General features: G+C 37.6%; 1 protein-coding gene across 6 annotated transcripts in view; it reads left to right on the plus strand.

Annotated features, from left to right (window-relative positions):
• PHF20 (PHD finger protein 20) overlaps nt 1-15009 on the plus strand; it is a 135799-nt gene that overhangs the window by 58703 nt on the left and 62087 nt on the right. For 5 of the 6 annotated variants that reach the window (XM_069548453.1, XM_069548456.1, XM_069548454.1 and 2 more), the window contains 4 exons: nt 2096-2480; nt 6715-6828; nt 7906-8094; nt 8625-8804. In XM_069548453.1, coding sequence (XP_069404554.1) covers nt 2096-2480; nt 6715-6828; nt 7906-8094; nt 8625-8804 — 868 coding nt within the window. The remainder of the gene's footprint in view (nt 1-2095; nt 2481-6714; nt 6829-7905; nt 8095-8624; nt 8805-15009) is intronic. The other variant, XM_069548459.1, reaches the window with a different exon arrangement.

Genomic DNA, 15009 nt, shown 5'->3' on the forward strand with positions numbered 1-15009 from the left:
TTGATTTGGAGATGGGCACCTCACCCTGTGTGGATTGTGGGTCTTCAGTCCTCAATTCCCAGTTGGCTCTGAGTATCTCTTGTCATCTCAGACCTGGCAGGTGGTCAAGCACAGGCCCATGGCTTCTGTTTGTTTTCCTTTCCCAAGAGGACATAGTGTTTTTGATAAATGACTTCTCAGCAAGGCCACTTACAAAGCAAAACTTCTTAAAAAATAATTGTCAATTTTTAAAGCTTTTTTTCATATAGTAATTGCTTCTTTTTTTTTTTTAAATAGGCATTTACTGCCCTAAATGGTTTGATCATCTATATTTAAGGAACATTTATCTTTTTTTGTACTTATAAAAATATATTTGTTTGCTGTAGAAAATTTAGAAAGCACAGAAAAGCACATTGAAAGTAAAAATTGTTTAATTCTGTCATCTAGATACAGTTGCTCGTAACATTTTGATGTATAGCCTTCTGTATTTTTTAAAAAGATACTTATGTATATATGTATTTCTTTGCCCAATTTGAGTCATATGTTACTGTTCTGTAACTTGCTCTTTTAACACAATAATCTTTTACCAAGTTCCTAAGTCCTGTTTGGGAATATAGCTCTTAATGGCTATATGCTGCTAAGTCACTTCAGTCGTGTCCGACTCTGTGCGACCCCATAGACGGCAGCCCACCAGGCTCCCCCGTCCCTGGGATTCTCCAGGCAAGAACACTGGAGTGGGTTTCCATTTCCTTCTCCAATGCGTGAAAGTGAAGTCGCTCAGTCGTGTCCGACCCTCAGCAACCCCACGGACTGCAGCCTTCCAGGCTCCTCGATCCATGGGATTTTCCAGGCAAGAGTACTGGAGTGGGGTGCCATTGCCTTCTCCGTAATGGCTATATAGTATTTATAATAAGTATATATCCCAACTTTGTGTAACCAGTTTCTTAGTGGTCATTTAAAGATATTTGTAAGTCTGGGTACATAAGTCCAATTATTTTATTAGCAAATTTCATTTCTAGGAATTCATTCTAGTTCAAAAGTAGAAGCTAAGTCTTTTGACCCAAATTGCCAACCCCTCTTCGTGGTGGTTGCAATTTATATTTCTGCCAGCAGTTACTAAGGAGGGCTTGTTCTCAAACCTAGCTGCTTTTAAACAATTTAGAGGACTTGAAAAATGAAATTTCCTCCTAGGCTCTAACCACAAGGATTCTCTTTATTTATTATTTTTCCCCTTGGGACAAATTAAACTTTTACTCACTGCATATTTAGTGAGTAAACTTTTACTCACTGCTTCTTGCTCCTGGCAAAGTTCTGTGTGCCTAGTTTGTGCTTGGTGCTAGGGGTCCCATATAAACTTGATGTGGTGGCCTCTGCTCTTCTCTTGAGGTCTTGGAAGGAAGATACATACACAAATAAACTTAATTGTAATTTTAGAAACTCTGGAGCTTTCAGAGCTGGCTTTATTATGAGACAGTAGACAGTGTACTAGGAAACGAGATTTTAAAAGAAAGTAATTTAGGAAAGTAACCAAGAAGTAGTACTTCTTCCTGATGCACAAAAACTCAGTAGCTCAGGAACGTAGTAGGACTGAGCACAGCCTTTACCCAGTAGAGGAAGCAAAGACAGTCTGTTTCTGAGCTGGTCAATCTTTACAGCTTTCCTGTTCAGCCACCAGTTATCAGCTTATTGGGTTCTTCTCTACACAGGACGTCAACTTCTGAAAGACCCTGGGTCAGTGTAGTCACGCTTGGGATGACAACAGACAGGGCACGAAGGCATTTTCTTAGAACATCGCTATCAAAAAGATTGCTTCCCAGAAGAGGTCCCTGGGGTAGTTGTCTGTCCCTTTAACTACTTTCCAGTGACTTGTTAATCATACGGGAGATAGCATTGTCTCAGAAGGAATTCAACATGACTCTGTTATTTTCTTTAAACTTAGGACTGGTTCTCAAACCTCAGCATATGGATGGATATTTTCAGTGGTGCTTTCCATTATGTGACCTGAAATATATCCTCTTTTAATTTCTTTTATCTTCATAAGTTTACAAAAAACCACCTGGTTTTATATTTGCAAGTAATCACAAAGTGTGTTTCATCGCTATTTTGCTCATTTTAGAATATTGTGGGTAATGCTAGGCCTAAAGAAACAGAACACAAAAGTCTTCTATCATCTGATAAACGAGAAAAGTTTAAAGAACAGAGAAAACCCACAGCCATTGTGAAGAAAGACAAAGAGGACAAAGCCTTAAAGACAGAAAAGCGAGCCAAGCAGTCTGATAAAGAAGGAAAGTTAATCTGTGCTGAAAAGGGGAAAGCGTCAGAGAAGAGCCTTCCCAAGAACGAGAAGGAAGATAAGGAGAACATTTCAGAAAATGACAGAGAGTATTCTGGAGATGCTCAAGTGGATAAGAAGCCTGAAAATGACATTGTGAAGAGTCCACAGGAAAACTTGAGGGAGCCAAAAAGAAAGCGAGGCCGACCCCCTTCCATTGCTCCTACTGGTGAGTTTCCCAGGTGTGCACTGCAAGAGTGTTCTTTTTGTGGTTCTTTATAACTTTGTTATTTAACCCTTTGTTTCCGTGACTGACCTTGAGTCATCCTGTCACCCGAAAACAAGTCATGTCCGTGGAGCTGAATTTTATGGGAGGCATATATCCAGAGGAACATAAATTTGGGAAACATATTCTTGGCTGGGCTTCTGAGGTGAAAGATAGCTCTTCACTAGATGCTTCAGCTGATATGATAAAACCTAGTAAGCTAAGGCCTTTTGCTTGTGCCAGTTCAAATGATTCACTTCAAGTTAGCTTACCTAGAACCTGGAATCTGGAAATAGTGTTTTCATGAGCAACATGAAAGGGGAAAAAAGAGAGGTGAGTAGGTGTGGGTATCTCTGGAGGAGGTAGGAACAAAAACGCTGGACCTGGGAAGGGCGGGTTACATTTGAAATTGAGCTCTCTGAAGAGTGACTATGGATTGGTAATTTTCAATCTAAATGAAAAGCTGAGATGGCTAATTGGTAGAGTCAAGGTTAGAGGATTTAGGGACGAGTACACAATTATTTTAAGAAGTTGAAATCTGGAATTCTTCTAGACTAGCCAAGAAAGAAACAAACCCTGAATTTCTTCCTAAGCCAAACATTCCTTCGCTGGATTGAGTGGCGTGAAAACCTCCCAGGATCTCTGTACTGAACACTGTCTATGATTATGTGGCAGAGGCCTGCAAATATTCTTGGTTATGTGTACTTTACATAAAAACCGTGAATCCCTGCCATTTTAAAGTGATACCTGTTTTTTTTCTTATAAGTCTAAATAGCTGCCAAAGATAAATGAAAAATATAAACTATGACATAAAATATATTTTCATCAAAACTGTGGAACTACAGTATGTATGGCTGAATCCCTTCTCTGTTTACCTCAAACTATCACAGCATTGTTAGTCAGCTATGTTTATTGTTGTTGTTTAGTTACTACGTTGTGTCTGACTCTTGGGTGACCCCATGGACTGTAGCCCACCAGGCTCCTCTGTCTGTGGGATTTCCTAGGCATGAATACTGGAGTGGGTTGCTGTTTCCTTCTCTAGGGAATCTTCCTGACTCAGGAATTGAACCCATGTCTTCTACATTGCAGGTGATTTCTTTACCACTGAGCCACCTGGGAAAGCCCTAATTGACTGTACCACAATACAAAATAAAAGGGTAAAAAAAAAAACCCAAAACAAATTATAAAAAACTGTGGAACTACAGCATCAACCCATATGTTGTCCCCTTAATGATGCAGAATGCAAAGCCAGTCTTATCTGTCAATCCAGACAGCAACATCATATGTAATTTTTGTGGAAAAACTCTTATCTACTTCAAATAAATGTATTAGTGCTCATTCCCAGTAGGCAGCCTTCTTACATCTTAGTCCTAATTTTAAGGTATGAAATTGGACAATGGTTTGATTTCTTCCCAGTTGAAATAAGGCACTTCCCCTTTCAGTGGTTGTTTTCACTCTCAGATAGCTCAGCATTGTACCTCTGCTTAACTGGGGCCTAGACTTAGGCTGTCCAGTATGGTAGCTGCTAGCCACTTGTGGTTACTGAGCACTTGAAATGCGGCTATTCTGAATTGAGATGGGGAAACACACACTGGAGGGAATTCCCTGGCTGCCCAGTGGTTAGGACTCCGTGCTTTCACTGCCCAGAGTCTGGGTTCAATCCCTTGTCTGGAAACTAAGATCCCACAAGCCACATGGCATTGCCAAATAAACAAAACACAAAACAAAACCCACAAAACACACTCTGGATTGCAAATAGTACTAAACAACAGCAACAAAAAAAAACCCACCCACGAATGTAGAATATCTCAATAGTTTAAAAATATTGATTACATATTGAAATGATATTTTTGGATACATTGGGTTAAATATGAATTAAATATTCATATTTAAGTATATAAATGTTACTTTTTATATTTACAGAATATTTTATATAAATATAAAATTTAAATCTATTCAGTATAATTCATCTATTTAATATAAATATGTAGCTATTTTAATTATATATTTAACATAAATATAAAATATAAGTTAAATTATTTTCACTTTTTTAACTTTTTCAAGTGACAACTGAAAATTTAAAATTATCTCTGTGGCTTCCATTTGTGGCTCTCATATTTCTGTTGGACAGCAGTGGTCTAAATTCACTGGCTTTCTCAGTAGGATTCCAACAGAGAATTAAGCTCTAATGCCCAAGGCATCTGTAACCTGTAGTGAACTGACTTCTGCCAGTTGGTGGTGGTACTAGTTATAAACCACTCTTGGGAGAATTAAGAAAATAACCTTTGTTCTGTTTTCAAATGAGGAACCCCTGTTGAGAAGGTCTAGACGTTTTAAACCTCTGTGCAGTGTACCGTTTTATGATGTGGGATGTAAATAAGCAGGCCTTTTTGTGTAAGTGGGAGAAGGGCACTTATTCAAGAAAAGGTAGACAGTGTGAACAGGCAGAAACCTGCTGTGTCCTCACTATAGTTTAGGGAAGAGAGTGAGTATGTGGGACTTGAGCATTCTGAAACAGAATCCCCTTTGGTTACTCTTACAGTGGGTTGTACTCTCTGGAAAGTGTAGACTGGGATACTTGCATTCCAGTCTGCAGACTGCTTCTCTGAAGCCACCTTACTTCACTCAGATTAAAAATGGGGCATTCAGTTTATTGCTTGTATTAAGTGTACGATGTTACACAAGATAGGATCAAATTTAATAGAGAACTGGGGTTTTCCAAGCTTACTGTTAACACTTGTCTGAGCTGTTCCTCTCGTTAGAATCTCTGGAGCAGGATCTGGGAATACTAATTATTAACAACCTTCCCAGATGATTCTTACTGTAAAAAGAATTCATTGTTGGGAAACATTGAATTTCTGCGTGGTTAGCCCCGTTTTGTATATGGTATCAATGTGAAGGCTTGCCAGTATTTCATATACTTCAAATCCGCTTTAAAAATTGCTTGAAATAAGTCAATTGACATGGTGGAGGCTTGAGCTCGCTAGATTATGCAGACCTTACTGGAACCAGATCTGAGCTATTTAGGGAGGGTTGTTTGTATTTAATGTGGAATGTGTGTGATCTCTAAGTTCCCACCCTTGGAACGAAGTACTGTTGGCACATTGAGAAGCTTGAACACACAAAGAACCAAAGAGATCAGCATTCTCATCAGGTTTGCCTCTTCAAAGCTCAACCCTCTGTCCTTTGTACATTTGACATGGCAGATCTGAAGCTTCTGGTCTTAGATGAGTCTTCTCTCTCCCCCTCCTTCTTCCCCTCCCATTTCCTTCCCTCTTCCCTCTCTTCCTTCCCCTGGCTGCTGCTTTCTCTCGTTTCAACCTTCATCAGACCCCGTAGCCCTACCTTTCCTTCAAGCTTCCCAATTTCTTTTCTTTTGTTTTTTATCTTCTGCCTGCCTCTTTGATTCTTATCTTTCCTGATGGGAGAGAACTTCTTAAGCGTTAGGTTTAAAAAATAAAAAGTGAGTACTGTCTAAGGGTTTAGCTTCTGCACTGCTAAAATTATGTCAGTGCTGGATTTGCCAGTGTTAAGCAGCCTTGTCTGGAACATTGGCTATCAAATAGCGTGGTCTCCTGAGATTTTTCTGGAATTATTTTTAAGAGGTTGTAAATGTTGACATTCTCTTTGGTCCCTCAAAACTAGGACCAATGCCAAACTGACCAGTTCAGCAAGTAGAGGCTGAAAATAATAATCAAACTTTAGTCCCAGGGTACAACATTTTAAGAATTAGCCTACATGGTGGATTTCCTGAGTACTGGATAAGCCAAATTTTGATGAGAAGATTTGATGGTTATAAAAATGACTTTACTATTGCCTTTGTACCCTCATATTTTAAAGGAGTCATATTAGGATATTTAAGGACTGGGTTTTAGGAGATCAGTATATGACTAGAGCTGGGTCATAGGAAAGATCACAAAGATTCAGAGGTCAGTCTGCAGGGTGTCAGCATTTCCTATAAGGTAGTAATCTCTCACCCATTTCACTTTTTACTCCTTTTGGCTTAAGTAAGAATGCCCTTTGAGGGTTTATTTATCATGCAACGATTTGTGTGGATGTGTGTGTATATACATATATACCTATATATTATATATATACACACACACATATATATATGTTTTATTTGTATACAGCATGAAAATTGGTCAAAAAAAACTACATATCTTTTTGTGTGTGTGTGGTTTTATATACATTGTAGCTGTGGATTCAAACTCTCAAACTTTGCAACCAATAACATTGGAATTGAGAAGACGGAAAATATCAAAAGGAAATGAAGTCCCGTTAAAACGTCCTCGGCTTGACAAAAATTCATGTGAGTCTTCAGTTTGTGTATGTGTGGCTGGAACTTGACAACCATTGGGTTAGCTCCCCTGTGTCCTTGTTGTCCCCTGGGCCTGATAGACTCTAATGCTTGTTGATCACAGGGGCTAGTGTGAATGGGATGTGTTTGGATCAGAGGAGTTTTGCTAGAGGGAAAATAAATCCCAAAGCACAAGCTATGTTAATGTTGGAGTTCAGTAATGCCATTTCCATACCCATCTGATTTGGATTCCACTGGAAATTTAATGGCTTAGGAAGTGATGGATTTCATATGCTGAGTGAAACTTTAAATATATATTTATTGATCTTACTCTAGCACAGGGAGCTATATATTTTAAAATAACCTAGTGTAGTGGAAGAGTCTGAAAAAGAGCATATATATGTGCATGAACCTATATATTCATGCACACCTGAAACTATCACAACATTGTAAATCAACTATACTTCCATTAAAAAAAATGCTATTGATTGATTTTTAAAAAATACCCTATTGGTTCCAGAAAGGACTTGTGATGACTCTAAGGCTCTGTAAACCTTATTGCCTTGGGGTGTTGTTAATACGTACATTTTTATGTTGGAAAGCCCCAAAATAGCACTTGTCAAGTGGGATGTGACCTTGCCCACATATTTTCATATCATAAATCTTTAAATTAGGAAAATTATGTCCTGGCAGAAAGACTGTGCCTTTATTTAAAACTATAAGCCAGGATAAGGTATTTCCTTTCATCATTGATGCCAGAAGTCTGTTTGAAGCCCTTATCAAGGCAGCCAGTCCAGAAATCTGTGTGTGCTAATTCACTTCAGTAGTGTCTGACTCTGTGACTCTGTGGACTAAAGCCCGCCAGGCTCCTCTGTCCATGAGATTCTCCAGGCAAGAATACTAGAGTGGGTTGCCATTTCCTCCTCCAGGGGATCTTCCCAACGCAGGTATTGAACCTGCATCTCTTATGTCTCCTGCATTGGTAGGTGGGTTCTTTACCACTAGCATCTCGTGGGAAGCCCCAGAAATCTGTAGTAGCAGAGTTATTTCTTCTGGTCTCTTGACTGCAACTCTCTTAATGGTTTATAGCCCAGGAAAAGTCAAAAAACTACTCGGAAAACACTGACAAAGACTTATCAAGGAGACGGTCTTCCAGGCTGTCCACTAATGGGACCCACGAAATTCTAGATCCTGACTTGGTTGTATCAGATTTGGTTGATACGGTTAATACTGATCCTTTGCAAAACACTTCATCCAATACCAAGGAATCAGAAGAAGGTGAGTCAGAGTCTGTTCTAGAATGGTCTTGCCAATCTGCTGCCTGTCTGGTGAGAACCTGTCTAAATCAGTCATTGTGTACTGCCTTACACAAGTTTTAGATTGTCTTGAAATCAAGATATTGATTTGGCTGCAGTGTTTCTCATATTATTTTTCACTGAGGATTCACAGACAAACTTTTGTGTGCATTTGTGATTGATTTTGCTTGTGTATGTGAATGTTGGGTTGGAGGTACAGTGCTAAAGAGCCTTGTTCTTCCGTCTTTCTGATGCCATCTTACTCTAGTGCCTCTGCCTTTTTGTTAATATTTCCAGTAGATCCTCCCTTCACTTTAGCTTCTTGTTAGCCTTTTTCTTTGATATGCTTACAACCCTGACTATGTGTGCTAGAGCCTGTGAATGTATTCTTGTATGCTGTGAAGTGAACGGCTTCCTCTAAAAAGACCCTGACTTTATTAGTCTTTTGTGGGACTTTTGGTTCTCAGACTAACTATATGTATATGTTCCCCAATCTTTCTCTTTTTCTTCTAGGTCAGTTGAAATCTCCTTTGGAAGCTGGCCAGGTCTCATCCACAATAACTTGCCACTCCACTGGGGATGGATTGGGGCCTGCAGGCTTGGAGTTGAACTGCAAGTCAATGGGAGAAAACACTATGAAAACAGAACCGGCTTCTCCCCTTGCTGAATTACAAGAGATTTCTACTGTGGCAGGTTCATATTTAGAGTTAACATAATCCACTTATAAAATATGCTTTTGCTTCTGCTTTGATTGTGAACTAAAAAAATGAACTTTCCTAATGTTTTTTTCACCCTTTATTAATAACAATTTCTTATTTTGAAGCTATATACTTAAAAAATGCTACATGCTTGTCTGATATTGCTAATTTGTATTTCTTCTCTTTTCTTGATTTACTGAGGATTTATCAGTTTTGTAAATAATTTCAAAGAACTAACCTTTTGCTTTAGTTTTCTCTATTTAAGAAAAATGTCATTGATTTCTATTTTGATCTTGTTTTCTTTCTTTAAATGTTTCTAGAAATATAGGTCATTGATTAGATCCTTTTTTCTAATATGAGCATTTAAAGTTATAAAATATCCTACTAAGCACTGCTTTAGCTGTATCCTACAAATTTTGATATGTTGTATATTCATTTTCATTCAGTTCAGAATATCTATGATTTATTTGTTGACTGTGTGTTACTTAGAAATATGTTTCATTTCCAAGTGTTAGGTTTTTTTAATAGATACCTTGTTGTTAGCTGATTTCTGATATAATTCCATGATGGTCAAAGAACATACTCTATAGGATTTCAATCTTTATTTGTTTTTATTTTTGGCCATGCCACGGGGGCATGGGAGCTTTTAGTTCCCCTACCGAGGATCAAACCCACACCCTCTGTAGTGAAAGCATGGAATCTTAACCACTGGACTGCCAGGGAATTACCCCAATCTTTATACATTTGCTGTGCTGCTTTTTCTGGTCCAGCATATGATCTGTCTTGATGAATATTCTGTATGCGTTTGAAAAAATTGTGTGTTCTGCCATGGTTGTAAATCTGTCAGTTAGATCAGGGTGGTTGATGGTGTTTTTTCGATACGTTGCCACTGGTTTAGTTTTGTTTTTTCTTTGTGTATATCTGTTTCTACCAGTTACTAAGAGATGGGTGATTGTGGATTTATCTTTTTCTCCCTTTAATTCTATCAGTCTTGATCCATGAATTTGGAAGTTTTGTTTTTATTTGCATGCATATTTTTAATTGCTATGTCCTCCTAATGAATTGACCCACTTTGTGTTTTGTTTTGGCTGTAAGCCTTGTGGAATGTTCCCTGACCAGGAATTGAACCCGGGCCCTGGCAGTGAAAGCCCCATGAATTCGTGACCATGAATTGCCCTCTTTGTAATGTGAAATATCACTGTATCTTTGGTGGTAGTCTTTTTCTTGACTGTCACACTGCTGCTGCTAAGTCACTTCAGTCATGTCCGACTCTGTGCGACCCGATAGACGGCAGCCCACCAGGCTCCACTGTCCCTGGGATTCTCCAGGCAAGAAGACTGGAGTGGGTTGCCATTCCTTTCTCCAATGCATGAAAGTGAAAAGTGAAAGTGAAGTCGCTCAGTCGTGTCCGACTCTCAGCGACCCCACGGACTGCAGCCTTCCAGGCTCCCCCATCCATGGGACTTTCCAGGCAGGAATACTGGAGTGGGATGCCATTGCCTTCTCCGGACTGTCACACTATGATGTGCTTAAATTTGTTTTAGTTTCGTGTTTAACCTGCTTGAGAGTCACTGAGCTTGAATATGAAAATTGACTTATTCTTGTTTCCTTTTTCTGATGTTAGAACAGGTACTCCACCTTTCTTTTGCTTTCTATATACATGGTCTGTCTATTTCTGTCTCTTTTCTTTCAATATAACTATGCCTTTAAGTTCAAACTGCCTTTTATAGATAGTTGGGTTTGGATTTTAACTGCATTGTTTAGTTACATTAAATGAAATTAGCGATACGATTGCATTGAGGTCTGCCATTTTGCTTTTTGTTGTGTGTTGATCCTGTGTTTTGTTCTTTTCCTTCTTTCCTATTTTTTCAGGTTAATTGAATTTTTAAAATCCAATTTTAATTCATCTATTAGCTTTAAGCTATACTTCTTAGCATTTGTTTTAGAGGTTACTCTAGGTATTACAATGTATATATGTACTTTTCACAGTTTACTTATAGTTAATATTGAACCATCTTATATAAAATGTTGTGTAATCCATTAACACCCCCTTTTTATGCTCTAGTTATAACATGAATTGAATCTACTTATGCTATAAAGTTGACAGTATAGTATTATAATTTTTGCTCATGTATTTTAAAGAAGATAAAAGAGATAGTGATTTACACATGTATTTACCATATCCACAGTATTCTTCATATCTTTTGTTTTTTAATTTATTTATTTTTAACTGGAGGATAATTGCTTTAAAATATTGTATTTGTTTCTGCTGTATATCAGCATGAATCAGCCATAGGTATATGCATGTCCCCTCCCTCTTGAACCTCTCTTCTTTATTTCTTCTTGAAGATTTCTTTTCATGTTAAATTTTCCTTTTGTGTTTTTTTTTTTTTTTTTTTTTCCTGTAGGGCAGGTTTCCTGGTGACACATTGTCTAGGTTTCTGTTTATTTGAACATGACTTTATTTAACTTTCATTCTTAAAGGATATTTTCACTGGATATAGAATTGTGGGTTTACAGTTTTTCTTTCTTTAAATACTTTAAAGTATCACTTCTGTATAATAACTTTAAAAATGTTATTCGTGGTCTTCTATTGTTTCTGAATGGAAGTTAGTGATCATTCATACTGTTGTTTTCCCAGACTGTAATGTGTTGTTTTCTTTCTGGCTGCTTTCAAGATTTTCTTTATCTTTGATTTTTAGCAGTTGACTATGACGTGTTAAAATTTTAGTGCTATATATAACTTGCTTGAAATTTACTGAGTTGAATATGAAAACTGACTTATTTCATCAAATTTATGTGAGACTGTTAGAAACTACCCCACAGGTCACTGGAACTCTGTGGATTTTTATGTTTTTGTTCAGTTTTCCCCCTTCATTTCCAGACTGAAAATTTTTCAATATATTTTCAAATGCTTTTCTCAACTCCACTCTGCTTTTAAGCCCATCCAGTGAATTTTTTTATTTCTAGTACTTTTTAGTTCTGTAATATTCCTTTTATTCGCCTATATTCTCTGCTGAGATTTTCAGTCTGTTTACTCATCATAAGCATAGTTTCAATAGCTTTTTAAAAATACCTATCTAACAACATCTAGATTATCCTGAAGTTAATTGCCATTGACTGACTTCACTCTAGGTGACACTTTCCCATTTCTTTGTATCTCTAATGTATTGGATTATAGCCTTTGCATTGTGAGTGATAGGTTGTAGTTTGGATTATGTTATGTTCCTCTGAAGAATAATGATTTCTCTGTTTTAAAGGGAAATTTATTTGAACTCAAAACTCCAGTTTCTTGATATAGACCTTTTTTTATTAATAAAAATCTTTATTGAATTGTTGCAGTATGCTTCTGTTTTATGTTTTCTTTTCTCCTGCAGTGGGCAGAATCTGAAACTTCTGTTCAGTCTTTGAGCTTTAGTTGGTCTTCTTGGAATTCTATAGGTTTGGAGATAAGTCAGAGATCAGACAGAATTTAAACGTATCAAATGAGGCCACCCTTTTGTGGCTGTCTTCTTTCTAAGATTTTACTCCTCACTTTCTAGCTGTTGTCATTGCACTGAACTTTGTCTTCTGTTTCTTCAGCCAATAAGACTCAAGGGTTTTAGCTATGCAGTGCTTCTTACTGGAGCCCACCTTTACATGGAAAGTTTATTTCAAATGTCTGACTCGTGTTTTTGTCTCTCTTTGTTGCTCTTCAGTGCCTTTAGATATTTTTTTCTTTTATATTTTTTCCCCAGAGTTTATAATGGTTGTAATCAAAAGGGTTGTTTCCATGGGAGGTCTTCTACCATTACTGACAGAGAAAACTCTACCTCATGTTAAGAGACACAGTTTAGGTAGTTGCACATATCCATGACTATCACAGAAAGATAAGTACCATGGTTGTGTGTTGCATTAATAGCTATTTGGATGTTATTGGTAGTGCAAAAAAAAATCATAATTTAATGTTATGTTTCTGATAAATGGTTCCTTTTGATGGATATTTAGGTTATTACTAAGCAATAGCAAAGTATTTCAAGCATTAATATAGTAGTCCTTGAACACTTATGAAGAGTCCTGTAGGATATGTTTTTATAAGTATGATTGCTAGATTCAACAGAATGCGTGTTTTAAATTCCGATGACAAATCATCGTTCATAAAAAGACCATTCTGCTTTATATTATGATCAAGAGTGTGGTACAGTACAGAGTGTGGTACGTGTTTTCCCTACAGTCTTGCTATCTGTGGATACTACTCATCTTTTGAATTTTCTTTAATGTAGGTTAACATTGGAAACAAGGTTTACTTTTTAAGTTGTATTTTTTAAAATGAGATTGAACAGTTTTTCATGTTTTATTGAATATTTTAGTCTATTTTTTGTGAATTGTCTTTAAATAGTCTTTGTCCATTTCCTGTAGGATTATTTGTTTTTTATTATTGATTTGCCAAGTTTCCTTTGTATGTTATTGATACAGATCCTTTGTCTTTTGTATATATTGTACTGTATTTTCTCTTGGTCTGTTGCTTGTCTTTTACTTTTAATCATTGTATTTCATAATAATGAAATTTTTAAAAATCTACATCCTTTTTTCCTTGGTACTTAAAAAATATAGTTATGATCATATTAATTAGAGAATAATTGCTTTACAATGTTGTGTTGGTTTCTGCCGTATATCAACATGAATCAGCTATAGGTATACATATGTCTCCTCCCTCTTAAATCTCCCCCTCACCCCAACCCCATTCTAAGATTCTTGATCAATGTTCATCTTTTAAAAAAATTTTTATTTATTCATTTTTGACTCTGCTGGGTTTTCATTGCTTCACATGGACATTCTCTATTGTGGGTGAGCAGAGTTGCTGTGCTCGGGCTTCTCACTATGGTGGCTCCTCTTGTTGCAGAGCACAGGCCATAAGGCGCTTGGGCATCAGTAGTTACAGCTCACAGTCTCAGCTGTCCTGCGGCATGTGGGATCTTCCTGGACCAGGGATTGGACCCATGTGCCCTGCATTGGCTGCCAGATTCTTTACCACTGGACCACCAGTGAAGTCCCCAGTGTTCCTCTTTAAAAAGTTGTTTATTTTATAAAATTTGACTTAACATTAATTGAAAGAGGTAAAGCAGTGGATGAGGGAATTAGTGTGAGTAAATTCTGGTGTTTTCTAAATATCCGTGAAGGCCAAAGGGGGCTTGTAGGATATCCCTCTTCTGGACTATGCTATATTGTGAACTATGGCAGCCTAAGAGAGGAAGACATGGCCTTGTTAGAGAATTTAGCCAGAAACAAGTTATGGAATCAAATGTCTTGAGGGTCTATTGATGATATGGTTTGGGACCCGGGAAGTGTTCCTTTGGTAAACCTGGGTGGTCTGTAACCTTCTTACTTCATGTGTGTGGAGAAGATAGGCTGTGGAGTTCCCAAAGCAGAACTTCTTGGGTGTGTATGGGCCCAGAGGAAGAATGAAGACACTTGTGGAGATTTTTGGGTCGAGCATGGTTCCCTGGAGAAGGATGTGCAGACACACTTTTAGTGAGAGACTCAGGGAAATAGCAGAGATTAAATGAAACTGTGTTCCTGCAGTTAGGGCATGCATAGTGAGAAGACACTGCACATGTGGATGTGGAAGCTCTGGTCATATATCTTTTTTTGCTCAGATTGATTAGAGTGTCCTGTTGCCCTGGATAGCAGACGCTGTGCTAATAAGTGTCAGTGATAGAAGATCAGTGCCTGCCTGAAGACCACCTTAATCTGGGAGGTATGATGTTTAAGCTGAATCTTGACAGATGTATAGCACTACCCCATGAGTAACACAGGGAACTAGGTATTCCAGCAGAGGGGACTGTATGAATAGAGGTGTAGCACATCTCTTACTAGGCTCTTTCAAATGGAGAGAAGGTAGTCAGTTGGATATTTAGCGATTTTGTATTTTGACACTGTGTACTTGTGACTTTATTTAATATAAGCTGTCATGAAATCTATACATCTACATACTCATTTGTGTTATACTAAATGTAAATCTAATTTATATATTTAATAATAAATGTAAGATTTGAAATTCTTTGCCTTTCTGGAAGAAAGGCATTACTTTCAAATTTTTCAAACACTAAGAGTAATTTAAATTTGGGAGAATTCCTTGGTGGTCCAGTGGTTACGACCTGGAATGTGTTCAATCGACCTGGCCCTGGTTCAGTCCCTGTTCCAGGAACTAAGATCCTGCA

Source organism: Ovis canadensis, chromosome 13 (assembly GCF_042477335.2).
Source record: "Ovis canadensis isolate MfBH-ARS-UI-01 breed Bighorn chromosome 13, ARS-UI_OviCan_v2, whole genome shotgun sequence".
Taxonomy (NCBI): domain Eukaryota; kingdom Metazoa; phylum Chordata; class Mammalia; order Artiodactyla; family Bovidae; genus Ovis; species Ovis canadensis.